A 24,247-nucleotide genomic window follows, 5' to 3' on the forward strand; every position below is an offset into this window, starting at 1 on the left:
TACTGAAGGTGCCCAGAAGAGCAAATCCACTGTGTCTGTGTTATTTTCTGACTCGTTAGACATTACAGGAGGGGAGAAATTGCTTTTTAATCATCTGGGATATGTGGCTCTAGATAGGCACGTGTTCTAACCTTATATCCCACTGTTCGGGAGAAGAGCTGCTGAGCTGCTTTTCAGTTCTTGAGGGAAACCTGACTTCGAGACAAAGTGCTCTTTAGAACTAAGGGGAAAGATAACAACCACGAGGATGTTTTATAATTTGGATTAACCTAGAAGGAGGTGGTTTTTTTTTCAGTGAAACTTGTGTCTTTCATGTCTATGTTTAAAATTGTGAATGACTGAAAAGTTGTTGCATTCTGTTTGCTGGTTTCAAAAGCTGCTCTTTTGTGAGGGCAGGATAAACTAGGTAAAGCTGTTTGCAGAGAAAGGGAAACATGTAAAATTGAGTGTATTGGCAGCTCCAAGGACCTGTTCTTGACAACATGTAAAGAGATTTTTTTTCAACTTTTTGATTCCATACTTTTAATGTTCTTTTTCTTTTAATGGAAACATGTATATTTCCGTGTCCAAATGGCAATATCTTATTTTGTAAATGCTTTCTAGGAAAATCAAACAGGTAGGAATAGACACAAGCAGTGTACTTAATTGAAGATTGGTGTCATTTAAGCAAGAATTTGAATTCTGAAGCCTAAGTATCCTCTGTGACTCTTTTTCAAAGTAACATTACAACATTTTTGTTTAGCATTTTATTTTTCATTAATGCCAGTACAGTTTAAATATTTTGTTATTGAACAGGAGCAGATGCTTTGTCATGTTTTGACCTCTGTGTATGTGCCTCAGAAGAACTGCTGCACTGTTTTCTCAGTGTAGATAGCACAGTATGGTTCTAGATTCACAGAAACTTTCATCCACTCTTTTTTACATTACTTTCCGTGTACACTGTGTATGTGTGCAGGAAATAAAATTTGCGTAATGTGGTGTTGAACTACTTGTGAACAGAACATTTTTCTTTTAATTAGGAAATAGTTTTCAAAATCTGTGTATATGTACTGAAGTCTGAAGCTGGGTTTGTTCAAATGAAGGTAAAACGTCTTTGAAGCTCTGGCCATGCTTATGTTGGTATTTGGGATGTTTTAATAGAAGAAAGGATCTATAGAACAACACTCTCTTACATGTCCTATAAACTGATCAGGTTTATGCTGAACTAGTTAAAATCTAGTCTCCTGAGCTAAGCTTACCTTCTCCATTAACTTTGAGGGTTCCAGAGCAGAGGCCTGTGAACCTTTGTTTCCTCATCATCACGACTTTTAATCATGACATACTTGCATTTTTCATTCACAAAAAGCTTCTCATGCCTTGTTTTTCTTCAAATGACAGTGTGGTACCTACTCCCTGGTCTGTTTCAGCCCCATGTCTTCGGGCAGTGTGTGCTGCAAGGCACCACTGGGCAGGAGTGGAGAATCAAATCCTCCCAGCCTACATACTGCAGTCATAGGATATCTGTGATGAGGAGGTCACACAATTGCTCTGAGCATCCTTTTTTTCTGAGGGAAAAGATGGATAGCAGCATAAGATTCTGGAAGTTCTTACCATTACAGCTGTATTCCATCCCTGTGGATTGTATTAAGAAAGCAAATGGCATTGTCTTAAGAAAATGGAAAAAGTCGCAGTCATCAGGAACATTCTTCATGCATCTTTACAGTCGTGTTTTTTCAATGCACAAAGTTTCAGGTGTTTATCACTCCCCTAAGAGGACTTGAAACCCTGAGCGTTTGTTGACCAGTTACTCATTGGTTTGAAGTGGGCTTGTCATATGTAGGGCAGGTGATCAGTTTATCACTGCCACCCTTACAGCTCTCTTCAAATAATGAAAATGTGTAGTACTAACAAAATCTTCATCAAATTCCGAAAGTAGAGAGTGTTTGACACTCTTCCATCAGTTTCTTGCTGTAGGGAAGCAACAGCTTCCAAAGCAGAAGAGACTGCAGTATAATGCAGATTTCAGTTGACTGAGGAGGTAGAACTTTAGACATCTTGGCAACTTTCCTGTGTTTCAGGAGCCATTCCACTTTGTTTTGTGATGCTGACCCTGGAATTAAAACATCTCCTGAAAGGCAGAACTGTTCATAGTGTTTGAATGACTGTGTTCTGAAATGCCAAGTATCCCTCTGTGTCTGTCTCAATCCCTAAGCTTGAGAACTTGAAGGTTCCGTTAATTGTAACTCCTAGAGTTGTATCCAGGCCTATGCTCTTATCCCAGCTTCTCATTGTTACCCCTCTCATCCTCATGTATGCAAGGCAGTAGCTTTATCCACATGAAATCCTGTAGCAAAACAGAAGTGAGCAGCCAGTGTTAAAGCAAAACCATAACTCTTTTCTTTGCCGGGAAAGAGGGCCACATGTCCAGTAGTATGAAGAAGTGCAACGGAATGGGAAATGTGGAACATCTAAATTAGAAAATTTAAAACTGAAACTGGGCGTGGAGAGAGTGGCACAAAGAAATTTCCTGTCAGTCTGCTGTGCTGCCTGGAGTTGGGACTGGGAAAAAAAGGTGTGACCAGCTTGAGCATCTGGGAGGCATTCTGTAGCCTGGACCTAGTCACCAAAGTGCTGAGACTTTTAGCCAAGTATATATATTTTTACCAGTAGCTGGCCAGCCTGCTGACCAAAAGTATAGTTTGAAAGCTCCAGAGGCCTATGGCACCCCTCAAGAACTGTTTCTTGCCCATCTCTGGCCACCCTGGAGATAGGATAAGTGTTTCTGCTTGGCGTGTTACCTTTCAACCATGCCTTTTGTAGCATCTTTCTTCTCCTTCGGTGTCCATCTCAATCCAGAGGTGCTCCAGCCTCTTTTCTTCTGTGTTAGGTGTTGGTCCTTAGCCTGAAACAAAGTGGGAACAAGGTGGTAGAGGTGCAGGTGTTGCAGTCTCTCTTCTCAGTGGAGTGTTAAGTAAGTTAGTTGGCTTGGCCTTTGAGCACACACGACATTTACAGTACTGTCACCCTCAACTGTCTTCTGCACCTGAAAAGTGTTCAAGAATGCAGCATTCTGAAAATGGGTCATCTGGGTTAGAGAATAGCTTAGGGTCAAGGTGAAGCTGGGCTTTGAACAGGATTGTGTGGAACTGGGAGGCTACTTCTGTGTGAGGATCATCACTGTCCTGGAGGGACTCCATTCGCCATTACCCATGGATGTTGGGAGGAGCCAGGCATTTGGACAGAGATAGGTCAAAATATTTGTGTTAAGTAGCAGGAGTAGAAAGAGGTTGCTGTGATAATGCCTCTCCTTTATTTCTTTTATTGTGAATTAAATAGTAGGTAAAGAATGTCCTCCTGGCTCGGTGTGTTACTGGATGTGCACAGTGGGTGTTTTGTCAGTATTAGGAGTCTGCTTCATGCTCTGCTGTTTGCCTGGAAGGAGGAATAGTAGCAGTTCATGTGCTTCAGAGAACACACAAAGCACTATGAGCCTCTGTTTTGCTCCCTGTCTCCTTTAGTCCAGTAGTTTACTTACATCACATTTTTCACTGATTTATGAAACACCTTGGTATAAAATCAGTATTTGTTTAGAAATAGGAGTACGATGAAACAAAACCTCCGGTTTTTTGGTTTTTTTTGCTGCTGGATTTATCATGTAGAACTCATTTCCCAACTGCAACCCAAATACTGAAGGCAGGAATGAAAGTTGGGCTTTGCCTGTTCGTTTTTTTTCTGCTGAACAGATTATCAGTGCCAGCTGTGATGAAGAGGGGTCAAGGAGATTTTTGTAAATGTGTCTTTCTAGTCTTCTAAAGTTTCTTTTTTGTATTGCTTTAGTGATAGTGGACAGAGAAGTAAGTGACATTGGCCACCTTAATAGGAATATAAGTAAGGAGAGGAGTTAACAAGCAAAACTCATAATGTCATAAAGCTTCTTCCTCTGGAACCAGATTAGTTTTAGGTCATTTTAATGCTGTATTAAAAATAGAGAGTGACGGTACTATCTCAGAGCAGGAAAGGAGGAGGCGGTGTTGAGAACAGAAATGAGCAAGTAAAACAAAGTTACTATGTGAAACCAACAAAGGTGGGAGAAAGGAGAGACAGTATGGAAACACTACAGGTGGCAGAACTTAAGGATTGCAACTGGAGAACCTGATGTAATGGAAAACTTTCTTTTAATGGATTAGAAGTCTTTAAAATGCACTGTCCCAAAGATAATATCTTCTGTGTGTTTTGTTTTAATTGCTTCAGGCTCTGAAAAGAATACCTCATTGAAGAAGCTTGGTGATGAGCATTATTTGACTAGCTTGGATTTTTTTCCTACTTCTTGTTGGTATCTTCACAGGCATTGTCATTTCTTGCTTTCACAAAAAGTTTATATTCAGACTTTTTTCACATGCTTTTCACCATAGCAAGGTGTGCGTCTCTCCCTGCTGATTCCAGCATGCAGCGCTGTGGGTTTGGGGAAGAGTGGCTGGAAAGCTGGCAGAAAAGGACCTGCAAGTGTTGGTCAACAGTGGCTGAACATGAGCCAGTGTGTGCCCAGGTGGCCAAGAAGGTCAGTGGCATTCTGGCCTATGTTAGCAGTAGTGTGGCCAGCAGGACCAGGACAGTGACTACCCCTGTACTCGGCGCTGTGAGGCCTCACCTTGAATCCTGTGTCCACTTCTGTGCCCTTCACTGCAAGAAAGAGATTGAGTGGCTGGAGCATATCCAGAGGAGGTCAGCAAAGCTGGGGCAGGGTCTGGAGCACAAGTCCTGTGAGGAGCAACTGGGGGTGTTCAGCCTGGAGAAAAGGAGGCGTGGGGGGGACCTTATCACTCTGTACAACTCCTTGAGAGGAGGCTGGAGCCAGGTGGGGGTTGGTCTCTTCCCCCCAGGTAACAAGGGGATAAGAGGAAATGGCCTCAAGTTGCACCAGGGGAGGTTTAGACTGGATATTAAGAATTAATTAAGAATATCACAGAAAAGACGGTCAGGCACTGGGATAGGCTGCCCAGGGTGGTGTCACCATCCCTGGAAGTGTTCAATGTGTGTGGATATGGCGCTTCAGGTCATTGTTTAATGTCCAACATGGTGTTAGTTCTGGATTGATGGTTGGATTTGATAATTTCAGAGGTCTTTTCCAATGTTAACGATTCTATGATTCCAGTTTAGAAGAACTCTTCTTGAAGTCATATCGCACCAGAATTAACTTTAACGTTTTAGCTTACTGTAAGAAATTCTAAGGAGAAAGCTTTTTTTTTTGGGTGTTGTTTTCATTTGTTTCAAATAAACTGAGCACCAAGATATTTTTAAAAATAAATGTAAAATTGCCAAACCTAGGTATGGATGGAATTTTCCCTGTTAGGTGTTACGGAGGGTTTGCTGTCATGGGGGTCAGTAGTTCACATCAAGATGAATATTGTGTTCTCAAGATAAAAATTTCATCCCCATGTTGGACATTTTCTTTGGTGCATTTCGGTGGAGAGAGACTGGAAACCAGCCACTTAGAAGTCAGCTGGCACTTGGGAGAGGGGAGGAGAGGCTCATCTAGGGGATGAGACTTCATCCTGTCTAAGTGATGAGTCCACTATGCCCTCTGGGAGTGCATTCCAGGGACATTGCAATGGCTGATCATCGAGGCCTTACAGCAGTTGCTCTTTTTATAGCAGGTTGAAGAATATTTTTAATTATCTCCCTTACATGGCTGGAATAATTTCCTTGTTATAAAATGTCTGATCTCCTTTTCATAGTGGAATGGGAATGCCCTTGAAAGTAATTTTATTTCTGAATTAAATGCATCAACTGATAATAACGGTTCAGAAATAATCAGGTATAATAAATGGTTATAGTTGAAGTGTTATTTTATGCACTTTCATCAGGATATTTGAAAGAAATTTATTTTATTTATATTTCTCATCTCAGATACAGAAAAATAAATAATATGAAAGTTTAATGTATTAAAGTCAAGTAAATTTTTATGTAGTTATATTTAAGTACATTGAGCAACCAAATGTAATTTTAATATTGCTCAGTTTCTTGATACTAGCAAAACATATATTTTTCTGTAGATTGAAAATTCCATGTTAATTATACCATTTTTTGATAGAATAAGATTTTTTTTTAAAAAAGCTTGGAAGATAGAAAATAAAGTTAGGGATGACCAGATCCAAGCTTGGGACATAACAAAAATATTCAGTGAGTGAATATGAAATCTTGCTTCAGGTTATTAAGGCTCTCTAAACAGTTGACAACAATATTAGACAACAGTTCAAAACTTTGGAAGAAATTCCAGTATTAGATAAAACAGATTATTTATTTTCCCTTTTCCTAGGTTTTGATAAAGAAGAAAATAATGTGGCAGTTTTAAACTCGATGGGCAGAACTTAGTGTTTTATGTTTAAACCCACCTTGAAGGTTTTGTTTTTCTGCAGTTTTGTATGAGTAAGATATAGCATGAATATTCAGACACACTAATTTGAAATACAGCTTTATTGTAATATGCATTTTTCTAATTTACGCCATAGGGTTTTCTGTAGTAAACTATGTGGTGACAGTTTCTGTGCAGCTCATTGTTTTCTCTGAGTTTATTAGCACTACTCTCCTAAGCCTAGAAGTGGTATGGAATTTTTATGTAGTGGAAATTATTAGCTGTGTTTTTATTAAAAACAGTACTTATAATTTCCAGGGTTTATAAAAATGTCTGTATGAAAATCCTGTATTTGAGTTGCCCAAGTGGATGTAATATAGGAAGTGAAACAATAAAATGCTGAGAATCAATGGGAAGCCAGAAAGTGACTTCAGAATTGCTTAACTCAAAATTTATTTTCTACCTCGTGCCATAATCATGTTAATGATTTAAATTCTGTAATCCTTGCTTCCTAAACTCAGAAGTATTATTAGATATAATGTTAATTTCGTTTTTTTTAGACTCTTTCTTTGTTCTTAGATGTAAACCTTCCTGTTTAAAAAAGTCTTTTTGGTCAGTAGTCTGCCTTGAATACATTTCTCTCTGTCCGTTCTCCAGGAAGACCAAGTGAGTAGGTTTTGCTAAAATATTTATCACTCTGCAGTGATATGTGGCAGCTGACTGAAGGTAGTTTTTCCTGAAACTATGTGGGTTTTTTGCTTCAGAGAAATAATGAACTGTGTGTTCCGGGCAAGTTGAAGCAATGAAACTAACTGTGCAGTTTCATTCGAGGAGCTGTGAATCACACATTGACAATGTACCTTTTATCCTGTTCTCTTTTCTTGTGCCTGGCCTTGTTAACAGAATTTGATACTGAAGTTTTTCACGTGTTTGTTGGCTTTATGCAGATGTCACTGAGCTGATCAGATAAGCTTACAGTGTTGCTGAGCCCTCACGGGGAGTAACCGCAGCTATGCGAGTGTGAGAGAGCAAATTTCTGGGAAAGGAGACAGTTCTCCGAGAGTGAATTCATATCCAGCATGAGGCAGTATGTGCAAGTTCCAACTGTTGAGAAAGAAAAAGCCTATGATTATAATTCTGCTTTTGAGCCGAGACCATGTATGTGCTTGGGTAGGTGAACTTGCCATTTTCTGATAGCGGGGGCTGTATATTACTGCTGTTGTTGTGTAGAATAAATACAGTAAAAAGAAGTACCCGTGCAGCTGGTAAATGTGTACAGTGTTAACATGTAAAATGCAGATTATAGGACTCCTGTAGCAGAAGAGAATATGCATGTTTGAACTTGATAAAAATCCTACTATTGGAGAAGCAAACAAGTATTTTTTAAACCTTTTACATTAACTATCATGTTACGGTGTGGAATTCTCTGTAGAGATTGCTTTAACCTTTATATTTACTTGTATAAAGTGATGTAAAGCTGTCTGCAAGGGGGAGGCCATTAAAACGGGAATTTTGCCTGACACTAAAAAGGAATTGTCATAGGATTTTTCGTTGATAAACCTGCATAAAATGGAACAGGTTCTTTTTACCTGTGTTCTACAGACTTACAAAAGAGTTTATTTATGTGAAACGAATATGTTTATTTGGATAAATTTTTATCTGCTTAAATTGGTATCCAAGAAGTAGGGAATCCGTTTTCAGTTACAATCCATCTTTTACAAGATTTATCATTTTGGTCTGTGTAGTAAAATGGGTTATTTTTATTGTAAATTGTTGACTTGATTTTTGTGGGATTTTGTTTTGTTCTCCTTTTTTTATATTCATACATTATTTAAACCTGTTCCTATGATTTTGTTAATCTTTCATGGTTATATCAAAATGGTATAGCTGAGCAATGATTAGTAGTTTTTCCACAAAATCTGTGTCATGACTGTTAATTGTTTTGATTTTTGCTTTTGGTTGTCATTTTTTTCTGTGTTGTTTGGAGTGCCTGTCAGTTTTATTTCTGATAGTGTTCTGCTTGGAGGCTGAAAGCTTTGACAGATTAAATCTCACTTTCTGATATTTGAATGTTCTGTTTAATGTAGAAAGTTCTTTTGATGGTATTAAAGTCATATTAATTTTAGGTTTGTACTTCAGTGATAGAGAATTTTTGACAAGTTCATGGGTTTTTTCCCATGTAAACAGTTCTATAATTAAATACATAGCAATGTAAAGATACTACTGAAAATCCAAGATGAGGAGAAAATTTCAATCTTATGGATACTTACTGTTAGGCCTTTCTTTGGTGTCAAAATTCACTATGTGCCGTAAATTTGAAGAGCAGTATTTCAACAATATTATGTTTCCATTAACTGAAACTGTCTGGTAAGGCTGCCAGAATGAGTTGGTACTGTTATCTGATCTTTTTTATCCATCTCAAAGGAGTAACTGTATCCAGATTTTATGTTAAATTTATGTAATTAACACAGGTTTAAAACACCATTTTAAGATTTAAATTGCAGTTCTTTGTGAAGATTTTCTTCTTCTGTCACTTAAAGGAGAAAGTAATGCTAAAAGAATTTTTAATTGCCTATCTTGCAATATTTTAGAATATTTCCTGCTCTTATGTTTTAGATAGTTGCATCAAAATATTTTGCTACAGCTATTGTTAGAATATTTTTTCTATATTTAGTAGTAATCACACATACTGTTTACTGTGGACCAAAGTTAATGGTCAACCATAAGGTAGAAAACAAGTAGGAAGACCTAGTAAAAACAGTGCTGAGCCAAGTGCAGAGTTGGATACCCAACTCAAGAAATATTTAGCAATATTATGTCTTTTTGGGGGGATTTTGATGATTTTACTTGAATTTCCCAATACAGAATGATATACTAGACACTAATACAGCATTCCTTTCTTATTATGATTTGACTTTTAAAATGTTGCACAGCATTGCTCTCAATAGAATATTTTTGTAGAACTGTTTAAATTATTTCTGTTTTAAGTCAAGTAAGATTTTAACCTCTTTCCATACCTGTGTTTTCCAGTGACATATTAAAGAACTCTGATTTTATCTACTTCATACCTGCAGCTTTTATGTAAATGTAGATTTTTACATTTGTTAGACCTCTGTGAGTAAGGCATCAGGAGTGGTATGAAGAACTTGACAGCAGTAACAAAGTACTGTTTAACAAAAAAATTCTCATTATTCCAATTGTTTATTCCTTGAGTGTTTTTTGTTTTCATAATTATGTATTGAAGTCATAAGTTAGTGTTGATGTTACTGGTGATACAGAACTCTCTAATTCATGAGTTGGGGAGAATTCAAGACCATTGGGGAGAACTTGGAGTCAATGCACAGTTTTAAAATCATAGGTCTGTCTTCAATAATTGTTTTTGATTAAATAAATTGCAAGAATTAAGTTGTCAAAGTATGAGCAGAATAAAGTTTTTGTCAAAAAGACAAATAGTATCAGGAAACAGGTGTCATAGAGGGAGAATGTCTACTCCTGTAGTCTTGTGATAAAAACTAAGTGCAGTAGGTGAAATCTTTGTCATGAGTCTTTCAGATGTTCTGATAAATATGGTTAAAACCACTAAGATTACTTATATATCTTAAGTAGAGAAATAGAAGTCATCATGCTTTTGCAGATAAATTGTAATCATCAAAACTTTATGCCAAGATACCCTTTATTGTTTTGCTTTTTTTACTGTTTTCAGCAAAGTGTTGTACAATTTTTTTGAGTATGTAAATGGATACCTTTAATAAGGTAAGGTATTTAGCTTTTGTAAGGTATTTAGCTACTCTGAATCTTTCAGGTGTTGAGACTTGAAAGACATGATCTGCATGTATGCTTGATACATTATTATTGAGTGTATTATTGTTTACTCAGTGGCTCTTGTGCATTAGAGCTGTTTTGGTGTTGATCTGAGGCCTGACCAGTGAGTTAGTCTGATGCCCACTGAAATACTTAAAACTTGATTTGTAAAGAAATTTTTTTAAAAAGGGAGTAAGTCTACCCTGGTAAACAGTTGGACAGATACTTGGAAGCTTTTGTTTGTTTGTTTGGGGTTGAGTTTTTTTGTTTTGTTTTTTTTGTTGTTGCTGTTTTTCTGAGTTTTAACCTAACTCCAAAGTTCTAGTAGTTCTAAGTGCTAGAAAAAAGACCAAACAATGCTTTGCAGGTTGGTTACCTTTTTAGAGCAGGCACTATGACTTCTAAAATTAATAAAATTGAACTTACGTTCATTTGTTCCGTTTACATGGATTAGTAGTAGAGCGGGAATGAGATCAAAAAAATTCATTTCTTTGCTTCAAGTGACTGTGATTTCACTGATGCCCAGTAAAAGGAAGGATAAGGGATAAGGAAGGCAGAGCTTGTTTCGTATATTATGGTTTATATTGGTTTATATGTGTGCCTTTAAAACAGATTTCATTTTTGTTTTCTTTTTTTAGAATAATGAACATAATGCACATTGAGATGTTTTGAAACAGTCATTTAGAATGAAGATAAACCCGCAAATGAAGTAGCTTTGGTTTTAATATGACTAAATTTTAAAATGCCTTGACTTTTCTGCATTTTTTTAAGTATGAATGACAGGTGCATTTCTAGTACCCGAGATGCTTGCATATTTTCTCATGTATTGTAATGTGATAGTCGTTTTGCTTCTTTGACTTACTTGTACTTACTCTCAATTCCCTTGATTTTGCTTTATTGCTGATAGCAAGCTGAATTCAGTGTTATCTTCTTCCTCCATGGTGGTCAGTTGTCCCTTCAAATGAGTCCCTAGAACTGCATCCTAAATCCTGTTGGATAAATCTCTCTGCAGGAGTTTGCTGCTGCTGTGCTGCGCTGCGACCTCGCTACAAGCGTCTGGTAGACAACATATTTCCTGAAGATCCAAAAGTGAGTCAAGACTTTAAAATTTTAAGGGATTGGTGTTTGAAAATTTGTGGTTATAGCTAGTGCTTTAGCAACTTCTAAAATTTTTCTTTTTTCTCTTTTAGCATCTTACCATAAATTCTGCTTTAGCACATAATAGTTTTAAGAGAGGTTAGTAGATTAATTTATCTAGAGAGGGGCCAATATAGATCATCTGGTCTGATTCCATTTCCAAAACAGGGCTGCACACTGAAGAATAAAATTAGTATGTTTTGCTCAGAGAAACAAATTTAATTAAACAAGGTATTCTGCTGCAGAGGTAGCACTTAACTTCATCACTTTTTTAAAACCACAAACTCCTGCTTTCTTGTGGTTGCAGGTGTGAACATTCTCTGATTTTCTTCAGGATTTTAATTTTAACTCTTGACTTACTGACTCTGAACATTCCTATAGTTCTGATAGACTCTTGTGACCCAAAAAGGTTTTTCTGATGTTTTTTTAAAATTTCTCCAGGTACCTACCTACAATTTTATTTCTTCATTTCACTGTAACAGTCTTGGAGCTGTATTAATGCCTAACTCTTGCTCTCTGTAAATAACTTCTCTGTACTGTTTAGTAATGCCTACAGATAAATCATTAGACAGTTCAGACTGATCAAGAGCTTTTATTTCTGCTGCTCTGTTTTTTTAAGTGTGATACCAAATTTTTATATCTTTTGTTACATTAGAATTAAGCAGAACAGTCAGTGTTTGCATAATATTTGGCTTATATGTTAAAGTATGTGGGCTTTTCTTTTAAATTGTGTTGTTACTGAGTGCCAGTGATTATGTAAGTGCATGTTACTGGCTTTAAAGGAAATGTTTTTCTGTGTATACAGTGTATGGGATACATGTAATAGCATGGTTTTGTAGGTTATTTGTTCTAATGTAGTTTTTGATACAGGTGTAGAAATACCTGGAATTGCTACGATTGTAGTGTTCTAGTTTAAGCTAAACTCAGTAGCTCTGAGGTGGCACTTTTGAGTCTCTGCTTTCGTTATTATTCATTGGCTCAGTGCAGGACACAGGCCAGTCCATGATGTTTCCCTTGAGTTGCAGACCTTTTCTAAAGTATGAGAAGATTTGCCGGGTAAAATCCATTAATCAATAATGAGTGTTTTAAAAGCTTCTAAGTAATTTATTTGAAAAATAGATGTTCTTATGAACTTCCAGAAAAAAAAAAAAAGATAAAAATACAAAAAGCCTTATTCTGCTTACCTAATAGTTATGATTATAACCTCATCTGAGCAGATCCATGTTACAGTTAATGTTGGAACTAATATGTTAATCTTTGATCTTGTTCTGCCAATTAGCCTTCAGGTGCTGGGGGTCAGCCTTGTTCGAGATCTCACACTGAAGGAATAAAATATTTAAACTACAATATAAAATACTTAAACTACCATCTTGTTTGTATAGTTTATCCAAATTATGCATCAAATATACTTTGAGGCAGGTCTGGGAACCGAAAAAAATTACATTGTGCTAGTAGGAAAGAAGTGTGTCTTAGAACTGGTCACATGTCTCATTACATACCTTCTCCTTTCCTCACAAAAAAATGGTGGAGCAAGCTGGTTGCTTCACTTCCTTTAAAAATATTTCAGTTGTTTAATGTTGCTGGTTTTTACAGCTAAGCTAATGGCAGTTTTGCTCAGAAGTTTGGGGGTTTTTTTCAGCAGCTTATTTCCATCGGTAAGGCTCTGATCTTTAAATGTTAACTAGAAAAAAAGGAAGAATACTTGGAAAGCTTTATATTTCCTATGAACTCTTTAATTTTCTATTTTGTATTTCTGTTTTTAGGATGGTCTTGTTAAAGCTGACATGGAGAAGCTGACATTCTATGCAGTTTCTGCACCAGAGAAGCTAGATCGAATTGGGGCTTACCTGGCAGAGAGACTGAGCAGGGATGTGGTCAGACATCGCTATGGGTAAGGAGAGAAGTCACAGCATTAAAAATAGATGCTAACAAGTCATGGAATTTCATCATGTTTGTTCTGATCGAGTCTGGAAGGCAAGACAGCCCCTTTGTGGTCAGTTACCCTTGTCTGGCTGCCAGGTGCCTGTCCAGATGCTCTCACTCCTCCTGCTCAGCCAGATGGAGAAATGGAAAGCTCATGGGTTGAGATAAGGACAGGGAGATCACTCAGTTCAATCATAGGGAAAAAGAGACTTAACTTGGGGAGGATTGATTTAATTATTGCCAGTTAAAGACAGAGTAGGATAGTGAGAAACGAAAGCAAAGCTTAAAAACGTCTTTCCTCCAGCCCTCTTTCTTCCCAGGCTCAGCTTCCCTTCCAAGTCCTTTACCTCCACCCCCACCAAGCAGTGCAGATCAGGAATGGGGCTGTGGTCAGCTCGTACCATCTTGTGTCTCCTGCTTCTTCTTCCTCACACTCTTACCCTGCTCTGGCCTTGGGTCTGTCCTTGTAGACAGTCCTTCAAGAACTGCTCTAGCCTGGCTTCTTTCCTCAGGGTGCAGTCCTGTAGGAACAGGCTGCCCCAGCATAGGTCCCCCATGGGATTGCAGATCCTGCCAGAAAAGCTCCTGTGTGGGCTCCTCTCCATGGGTCCTGCCAGGAGCCTGTTCCAGTAGGGCTTTTCCATAGGCAGCAGCTTCCTTCAGGGCACATCCATCTGCTCCAGCAGGGGGTCCTCCATGGTCTGCACTATGGATATCTGCTTACCTGTGGGCACTTCCAGTGTCCCTGAGGGGCTCAGGTTTGGGAACCAGTGGGTTGGTCTTGGAGCTGACTGGAGCTGGCTGCGTCTGTCATGGGGGCAGCTCCTGGTTTCTCACAGCAACCAGCCCTGCAGCCAGCCCCTTGCTGCTAAAACCTGACTATGTAAGCCTAATACACCCTTGAATGTCAGTCAGGATATAGGGAAACAGGGATATCTTTCTTTTGAGCCCTTTTGGCTAATTCAGATATTTAAGTGAGAAATACTGAATCTAAGAAGTGGCTGGAATTGGCAAAGAAAAGCAACATCCATCACAGACCATCATTTTTTGGCCTTCATGACATCAGAAGCTGTTTTTACAACTTAAGAGAAAGGGTAAATGGCCAACACTCAATTCCATACTTCCCTCCCTCGTACATCACCAACCCCCCCCCCCCAAAAAATAAAAGAAAGAAAAAAGAGAGGAAATATGGATATAGGAAATAGCCCTAAGTGTCATTTTTAAACAATGGTAAATATGTGCCTTCCATTCTTTCTTTTCTTTTTTTTGTGGTAAGATCCTAAATTGAACTAACTGAGTTAATGATAAATGTAATACGTCTTTATGTGAGTCTCTCTAATTAATTTTCAGTTATGTTTTAATTGCCATGGAGGCACTGGACCAACTTCTAATGGCTTGCCATTCTCAAAGCATAAAACCATTTGTGGAAAGTTTCCTTCATATGGTGGCCAAGCTTCTGGAATCAGGCGAACCAAAGCTGCAAGTCCTTGGGACTAATTCTGTGAGTAAGCTCAGATGCTGAATCAAATCAGAGTAAATCTTTGCTTGGGAAAGTAGTTTAAGAAGTCTTAAAGGATCTGCCAGTTGACATGAATTGAAAGATGCTGTCTGTAGCAGGGTGTATCCTTTGGGCCTAAACACAGAACGGATACCAGCTGGAGGCAGATAAACTGTTTCCCTTCAGTGTCCCAAATTCTTTTGATGTCTGGGCTCATTCCCTCCAAAAATAACTCCTGAAAGGAACAGAAAAGATGTTGTGTGAGTTCATATTTTAAGTCTTCAAGCAGCCTTCCTGGAGCCAGTGTATAGGTAAGGCAGAGTTTTGTTTTCTGGCAACTTAAGCTATGTGGAAAGAGTCTTGTTAGCTGAAAAGTAGCTTTGACTGTTGCAATCTCACCATCTTATCAGCTTAAATATTTCAGGATTCAGATCCAGGCTTGAAGGGTGTAACTAAAAGTGTCAAAATAAAGATCTAGAGATCTAGTTTTCCAGTTAGAGTGATGGGTACAGTCAGGGTTATAGCTCTGTCATATTTCCCTTCTAACCATTGTATTTTCCAGCTGGTAACATTGGAATCTCATAAATCCCAGGACTGTGATGTAGACTGTTTTCACTTGGAGTGACTGCTTTTACATGAGTATAGAGTAGTTCTTGCATTTCATGTAAATTATTGCCATTCTTAACAGTGGGGAAATCAGTAAAACTGTTGGGCTTTTGGGCTTGGTTCCCAGCTGATGACATTAGATGGAGTTGGAGTTGCAGTTCAGGAAGACAGGAGGGCATAGTAAAGTGATGCTACCCCAGAGCAGTATTTCTTGTTGTGATGGAATAAAGAGAGTTTTGCTGTAATGTAGGGTAGAAGTGTCCCCTCATTCCCCCACTAGCAGGGCAGCTTTACTGAGGATAATGAGATCTATATCTCATTATACATATAAAATTTTACTTATTTATTTAAATACTTTCGAGCCAGGCTACCCTGCTTCTTTGATTTTTTTGTATAATAATGCCTGGGCATGTCCCCTTAGGGAAGTGGCGTTGGAACTTGTTTCCTGGGCTGCCAACTGGTAAGGTGTACATCACTTTCCAGTGGTTTAAAATCCTTGGTGGCAAACAGTTACTGCCAATCTCCACTCTGATGTACAAGGCATGTGTCACTTCAAAATGCATGTTACTGAACAGAACTCCACCTTGGGGTAATCTGTTTGATATTCCTGTCAGTTCCCAAGTCTTTTGTGAGTAAAGGAGATTATTGGACTTCCTGAATTAGGAGATAGTTTGTGTTTGTCTTCTATAAAACTCAGGGGAAAAAAAAATAAGTTTCCCTAAATAAGGGGATGAAATTCTGTGAGGAGAATTTTTATGGCTCTTCAACAGTATTCCAAAACCTTATTTTAACCTAACTGCTAATTTCCCTAGGTGCCTTCTAGAGTTAATGAGGACAAAGGATACAAGTCTATTTGTATTGATTTCAGAGGAACAAAGGGTAACAGCTTGTCTGTTACCAAGGGCACTGCCCTACTGTGTTCTTAAATAAATTTTGTTAATTAGATTAACGAAGAAAGTTTACTGCCATATTCAGCCTTTTTTCTCTCCTCCAGAAGGAAATAAACAAGCAAACAAAAAAACAAGAGGAGATGGTATGGTGACTGAATAATGCTTCATGTGCTTTAGCTATTCTGATGTACCACTTTGGAGTGCAAACTGGTATTGTCTAGAAGAGAAGACTGGTCTGTATATGAAGTAAATGTCTTTAAACTGGTGAAAAGTCAGGCAGCCTTTGGAAAATTTTGCATAGTATTTTTAGGAAACTTAGTTTAAGGCCCTACAAATTTATAGTCTGCTTACACTTAAAATATATGGGGTACGAGTGTGGTTCTAAATAGATTTTGATTATTTTCTACCCAAAGCTTTAGTGAGATAGAAAGACAGTGATGTCTTTGAAGTAAAATTCAAGCCTCTTTACTTGAACCTATAGGGTTATTTCAGCCTCACAGATTTTGCTTCGGCTTTGGGACTCTTGTGATTGCTTAAAAGTCGGGGTTTCAGATGAAGCAAATCTCTGTACTGAACATCTTTAAGCAATTTAAAGGCTTGAAAAGATTTGGAAACTCCCACTGACTTGCTCTACTTGGTGCTCTGTATTTTAGGAAAAAAAATAAACTTTCACTTAGCTGTTTGTCATCTTAAATTCATTTTGGACTTCAAACTCCATTTAATTTATAATAGTAGTTGATTTATTTTTGAAAAGCAAACTTGAAGATGACTATTTTAGATAAATAACTGTTTGGGTTTTATTTATGTACTTTTAAGCCTGATCTTGAGGTTACATATAAGTTATTCCTGTGATCTTTTATATGTTGCATTTATAAGTTATGTTAGCTTATTTCCTACAGCAGCAGTGATTTTTTCTTTTTTAATAGCATAATTGTAAATCTATTTATGTAAGACAGATTCTTAAAAACAGGTAAAATTCAATAGTGAATATATTGAATAGGTGTTGGGGGTTTTTTTTATGTAGACCAAATTTCAGGTTGATAAGTCTGTCAGGTTCAAAATGGCTTTTTCTAGCATGGAAGAAATTTTTATGGACCATGTGCTAAGATAGCATATGCTAGTGAGGAAACTGAAAAAATGTGGTGGGGAAAAAGTGATATCTCCTTGGCTTATGTGTTACAGAATCTGAAGGCTGATTGCAAAAAGCTTTTCCTTAGAAATTTATGACAATACTTTATTTCTCTCTCAAATTTTCTTGCAGAATTTCAGTAACTGAGTATCATGTAAAATATCTCCATTGCTCATGTACACATAATTAAATGTATTGCTTAGGTCTAGTGTTTATTACTAGGATAGAAGTGACAAGCTTTAAAATTTTTTGAACATGTGGTCAAAATTTTTTGGAATAAGAGATCCAATTTATATCCATTGTCTATATCAAATTTATGTGTATTTCTAAAGAAAATTTCTTTAGTCAGCAGCTGATTGGATACATAGTTTAGTAAAACTTTCATCTTAATCCATATTTACAAGACTCAGTTAAATACAAAACATTTTAACCTAATTTGGAATGCTGATGAGGTGAGCTTTTTGTATTTTGCCAGTGAGATATTGGGGTTTCATGTGAAAAATAGCAGATAATATGTGGAACCCAGTGTCACCACATTCTAGTTACATAGCACAAATGCTTCTTCAGTTGATAGGGTGCTTCCTTTTATAAAGGCAGTTTCTTTGTAGGAGAAATTAAATAATGATCCCATCAGTGACAGTGTTGAGCTTCCTGTGCACGAGGAGGTGGCTGTTATTGCTGGTTGTCATAATTTGTTATTTAAATGAAGATAAGCAATATCCCAAGTGGAAAAACTATCAACCAGTACCTGAGACGAGACTTTCATATTTGTTAGTGTTGGCTTATAAAAGCAGTTGGTTTGGGCAGAATTGAAGTGCATAGGTATGTAAAAATAGTATAAAATTTCAACACTTTAAAATTAAGCAATGTCACAGTTAATATTCCCAGTAAGGTACTGTTTGCCTTTTCTGCAGCATGCTAATCTGGAAGTATGCAATGGAAATTTACCCTTAATGCAAGATGCTTCTTTCATTCCATGTACCAATACAGAATTATATGCTGGTAGTGATTTAATACAGAGTGGAACAATTCCATCTCTAGGATGCCTGCTCTGTCTTTTTAATAGGAGTTAAAGCTCAGGGAGACAGATTAACACACAGTGCTCTTTCTCATCATGTGGGTTATTAAATTATCTTAGAAATTGTGCATCTGCTAGAATTTGAGTGAGTCCTTTAGGGTCACTCAAAGTTAAGTGTTGCTTCCCCCACTCGTACTTGTGCTCTCTGGTTTTGGAGATCCATGGCCACACTGTCATGGCCCTGTAAGCCAATATTCCATTGTGGATTTTGTTACATAACTGTACATGTGGTGATCAGGAGAATTTTCATCCAAGGGGCACAAAGTAAAATAGAATGTGAAATTATCCATCCTATTCCGATAAAACTGATTGTCAGGTGACCCTAGGTATTAATAAACTAAATCACCAATTTTCATTGCTGAAAACCTTATGTTGAGGTTATTTGTTGTGATCATTTTAATACTATATTTGTAAAGTTAATGTATTCAGTGTTTGAAGCTTTTCTCTTTAGGAAGGTTGAAATGCTTGTCCTTCTGGCATTTGTTTGTTGAAGTGCACACATAGCATTCACACTTCTCATTAAGGCTGTAGTGTGTGGTTTGTAAGAGTCTTATGTTTATAAGAGATCATGACTTCCCATGTGACAGTTTCATAATAATGAAATACAGTACCTTGTCCTGTAAAAGGTGATAACTGCCAGTATCAGCACCCTCTTTCCCTGTTTGAAACAAGAGAAAATATTACAGGCTGTAGAAGACAGTTTGGGGAGCTCAGATATGAAAAAAATACTGCTCAGGTCGAGTCTACTAGCCTACTGTTCTTACAGGGAGATACTTTAAGTAACATAACTCAAATATGATGCATGGTGATTGTTCTTGAAAAAAACTGAGCAGGGACCATTAAAAGTTACGATTTTTCTCCTAATGTACTTGCTACATAACAGCAATAAAACAGCATAAATGCATAGAAGAAATTTTGTTCTTGAGAATGTGTATGATTTACTTACAGGACTTGCACAATCTCTCTCTCACTGGTAATATGATCCAAATTTTTCGAGTCAGCCTGGAAAAAACATCTTCTGAATAAATATTATGTTTCTTTTTCACTTTGTGATAGATTTATGTGTTTTTATACTGATTGAATTTTATTGGTTTCGAAGTTAATGGAAATAAGATACTACCAATGTAAGTTCCTTTCTGTACCTTCTGTATTATAAAATATAGAAGATCCTTGTCCTGGTAAAACTTCCATAGATTACCATTGGATGCTTGCAAGCATTTACTGAATGACATGTTTACATCTATAAAAGCTTTTTAAGTAATTCCTAGGCAAGTGCTTGGGACTTTAATAAGAGTTTATCCTTTTTTAGGTTGAATAATTTTTATATTTGAAGTTTGTTTGAAAATATATGCTTAGGAGTAAAATATTCTTTAACAACGATTACAAGAGCACCACTGCAAAGCAAAGTAGAGACTGATGTGTACTGTAGAAACTTAAAATTTGTGGTGAATTGGAATTTTACACTTTACTGGAAGACAGTGCACTACTCAAAACTGTTACCACAATTAGCTTTCCTGTGGCCTAAATGCTCAGTCGTCTGAATGCTAATCCTGGACTGTGCTTCAGAAATGCTGTATGTTCAGTGGGTGAAATTGCTTTGTTATACACATGAGGACATAAAAAACCTTTGCCCTCCCTGGATCTCTGTGCATGCCATTTTGAAAGGTGTGACTTTCATGTGTTTGTGTCCCTGCTGCAAAGCTGCACCTTGGTACAGGAGAAGTACTCAGAACAAGGGAGTCGCTGACATGTACTTGGCCTAAATTCATCATTTATTCTTACAAAGCAGTTTCTTGGTACAATAAATCTTTCTGCTAACAAAACAGTTATTAGAGTTTATTATGCTTTCCTGTTGGAAGATCCTGTCAATCAAATAATTTAGTACTTCAGATAATATTAATCAATATTAAATGCTGATATTAAATGCTACATGAACTAATATTCTCATTCTCGCAGCCATTCCCACAGTGCTCTGTGTTCTTCAAACTTTTTTTTTTTCTATTCTTTTCCATGCTTTTATGGAAGTTTTCTGGGTGAATAATTTGTAGACTTGAGCATTTGAATGTCTGGAAAATACTAAGATCATATTGTTTGGGCTTTTTTTTTAAATACTTTGTCTTCATGGCTTATTGATATGTAAGGACTAATTAAATTCTTGTCTGCAAAAAAAAAAAAAAATTAAGGTCTATTTCTGTTCTGCTAGTAACAATTCCATGAAGCAAACTAGGGAGACATATTACATATGAAGCATTTCCCAGGGTCTCTTGGGAAGGAAACGATCATTTTTATAACTCACTCTGTTGGAGAAAACATATAGGTCCTGGTTTTTGACTTTTGTCACTTTCTTACCACCTGAAATACAGGATAGTCCTAACAGAAGGACTTGTAAAATGGGCTCGTACTATACAATTTTGCTCCATTTTCAGTAATAGCTGAGAATGTAGTTTTATGAACTGTATCATTTTCAGCTGTACCAGTTCAAGAGCATGAACTGGTACTGCAGCTGAGAGGGATAAATGTTCTACATAAAACAGAAAAAAAGACTAAACAAAAGAGTAGAAAAAAAATGGTGGGAGTTTTTTTTCTGAAATACACAGCTTTCAGCTTGAAAACCTCAGACTCTCCATAAATCAGTGTGCTGTAGATTATGCTAAAGTGCTTTGGGCTTGTCTGGGTGTCTGTTGGTAATGTGCTGATGAAAGCAGGTTTTGCATCATGAAAAATACAAAGGAAATGCCTCAGCCTGTGCTTAGGAATTGATAAAATGGTGTGACTAAAAGCAGAGGGGTCTTAATGGGACATCACTCTGCTTCAGGGTAGAACCAGCACTGTGTTCAACCTTTCCTGACAATGTTTCGTTTCACTTCTTATTTCTCTCTGTAGTCTATTCTTAGAACTGTCAGTGATGGAGAATCCAAAAGATCTTAAGGCAGTCTGCTTACTTTAGAAAGGAGGGGTTTTAATGTCTAGTTACCCTTTGCTTCATTGTAAGCCTATTATTGCTTTTCCTATTACTATTGGACAAAAAAAACCCAATTCATTTCTTCTCTTTTTATAGCTGTCTTCTGTACATTTTAAGATTGATACCTTCTAGGTAGCTGTAGTCTAGGTAATTTAATGTATTTCATTCTTCTTTTACAGATAGTTACCTAAAGCTTTGTTCATCTCTTGAATAATTTGAGGGCTTTATCAGTTATTCATCATTTTCAGCTGTGATTTTTCAGCTGGATGCACCACTTCACTTAAGGGCTTATTTGGCCCAATTAGATGGCAGAAGTTTCTTTATAGCTATCATGAGTAATGCAGATGTATCACAGTATATTGTTCTGTTTTTCATGCCATTGTATGGGCATTGACTAAGTTCCTTTTCTTCATTCAGATGATTTTTGCTTGTATTTGTACAACTGTCTTAAAATGCTGGTTTGCAGTAACCACTCCCAAATTGCTTCCTTGATTTTTCTGGTCCTATTTCCAATTGCTCAAAAACCAGGCATCAAGTGTGCCTACAGCTCTGGCCATCTTAGTGTTCTTTGCAAATTCAATGATCCCAACCTGCCATCTGTGTCTCTAGTGAAGCTCATATCATATGTTTGTACTGTGATGGTTTACTAGCATTTCCATATTTTTTCCAAACTCTTACACATCTCTCTTATGGGGAGTGTTCTTTTGACAGTGTTTTTCTAGCTTTCCTTTGATAATTTGTGTGGTTTTTTGTCAACAGCATCACTGAAGTTTTGGCAGATGCTGCTTCATCTGGATTCACAAAATTTATTTACTTGTCATAGGAATAAGATGGATTGATGTGATTTGTTCTTGACAAATCCATGTTGACTGTTACTTATCCCTTCAATACTTCGTAGATGTTGGCGAATTGGCATTTTTTTTCCCAGTGTTTTTCTGTGAATGGACTAGAGTTGACTGGTTTATAATTCCCGGACTCCTCCTTTTTCCGTTTTGTCAAGATAGAATTGACAGAATGCCTCCAAATTTATTTCCCTTTAATTTTGGTGGGTCAGAATGTTGCTAAGTAACCTGGTGGTGACAGTATTGCATTTGATTGATGGGGCTGCTCTCTACAACTGCCTGAGAGAGGGTGTAGTGAGGTCAGTGTCAGGCTGTCCTCCCAAGTTGCAAGAGATAGGACGAGAGGAAACGGCCTCAAGTTGTGTCAGGGGAGGTTTAAAGTGGACATTAGGGAAAATTTCTTCTCTGAAGGAGTTACCAGCATTGGAGCAGGCTGCCTAGGGAGGTGGCTGAGTCATCATCCCCGGAGTTATGTAAAACATGTTTTAGTGGTGGACTTGGCAGTGTTGAGCAAATGGTTGGACCTGATGATCCTAAGGGTCTTTCCCAACCTAAATGATTCTGACAGTTGATGACACTCACTATTCAAGTGTTAGATGTTTCCATATTGCATAGTATGTTGTATTTCATCCAGTTTCACCCTTCCATAACTATCTAAATTAAGTTCTTGTGGAAAGACCTTAAAAAGAAAACCCTTCTATTCAAATCTTTCTTCTCTGAAGTTCTAAAGTGTTGTCAAAACTGGGTTCTTACTTTAATGCAATTATTTTATATTACTTGTTAAATGATGCTTGGTAGTCATTATTCTCTTTTGGGAAATTGGTATTAAAAGCTTTTTCTAATGTATTTTATTTTCAGTTTGTCAAATTTGCCAACATTGAGGAAGACACACCTTCATATCACAGACGCTACGACTTCTTCGTGTCCCGGTTCAGTGCCATGTGTCATTCCTGTGACCAGGATCCAGAAGTACAAACTGAGTAAGAGTCATTCTGTAGGAATTACTGAAAACTGTTGACACAATAATATTGTCTGTGATACAGCTTTTTATTAAGGTGTTTATTGGAGTAGTTCATTCCATATGAAGAAAATAACAGTCTTACTTTTTGAGTAGCACCAAATATTGCAAATTTTAGATAGCTAGAACTCCTAGGATACTTAGGTGTAATTTTACCTGAATAGTGCAAACTGGATTGTGTGGATTGTCTGCAGAAAGGCACCACTTACTAATGTAAATGTGCGAGTTCATAACTTACTTGAGATATTAACAAGGCTACTTACATGAAAAACAAACACGTATATTAAGTCTGCTCTTTGAGAATTACTCATTAAACCTGGGTTTTCTTAGATGTCTGAAGTATGCTCATGTGTGTGAAGCTCAAGAGCCTCCACGAACGGCAGTTCCAATTTTTCCCACTCTTAAGTAATTGCTGCAGTTTGTTTTCCTGTGGCTCTCCCTGGAGGATGTGTCCTTCCCAGGAGCAGCTTTTCTAGTTGTTTGTACATCCCTCTTGTTTCCTGCTTCGTGTGTAGTCCTATATAAACTATCTCAAAAGGTCTAGAATGATGTTGGATTCATATTGAATGTACAAGACTTTGTTCAGAAATGGGTAAAATACAAGCAGCTACAGGTTTAAGTATTTACAAATTGAAATCTAAACAAGAATATTATCTATAGAACTTAGTTACCTCTGTAGCTCATCTTAGATATGTTTTAATTCAGCCAATTTAGCTGAGCAAGGGCCAGTTAAGTGTTGTCCGTACTTGAATCAAGATTTAAAAAATGAGGGATGGATTTTAATAGAAATACTTAAAAATTTTAGTGAAGCTTGTGCTTATTTCATTTGATAGCTGTACCAGCTTTCTTCTACTTGTTTTCAGGAAGTAAATTCTCTTCCTACCATTTATTATAATGAATAATTTGCTATTATCACTTAAATAATATTCTGCTATTTATTTCATTGCGCAGATTTTCCTGCAAGCTATTTTTGTTTAATAAAGTAATGACAATAGCTAGCAGCTAGACCAAGTCTTTTTTTGAACTTATATT

At 37.1% G+C, this 24,247-nt stretch overlaps 1 protein-coding gene across 6 annotated transcripts in view; it reads left to right on the top strand.

Moving 5' to 3' along the window:
• The window catches only part of EFR3A (EFR3 homolog A), a 75,417-nt gene that overhangs the window by 11,905 nt on the left and 39,265 nt on the right, over positions 1-24,247 (top strand). For all 6 annotated transcript variants that reach the window (XM_069005493.1, XM_069005497.1, XM_069005495.1 and 3 more), the window contains 4 exons: positions 11,145-11,221; positions 13,033-13,160; positions 14,543-14,693; positions 23,056-23,177. In XM_069005493.1, coding sequence (XP_068861594.1) covers positions 11,145-11,221; positions 13,033-13,160; positions 14,543-14,693; positions 23,056-23,177 — 478 coding nt within the window. The remainder of the gene's footprint in view (positions 1-11,144; positions 11,222-13,032; positions 13,161-14,542; positions 14,694-23,055; positions 23,178-24,247) is intronic.

This window comes from Aphelocoma coerulescens, chromosome 2 (assembly GCF_041296385.1).
Source record: "Aphelocoma coerulescens isolate FSJ_1873_10779 chromosome 2, UR_Acoe_1.0, whole genome shotgun sequence".
Classification (NCBI taxonomy): Eukaryota; Metazoa; Chordata; class Aves; order Passeriformes; family Corvidae; genus Aphelocoma; species Aphelocoma coerulescens.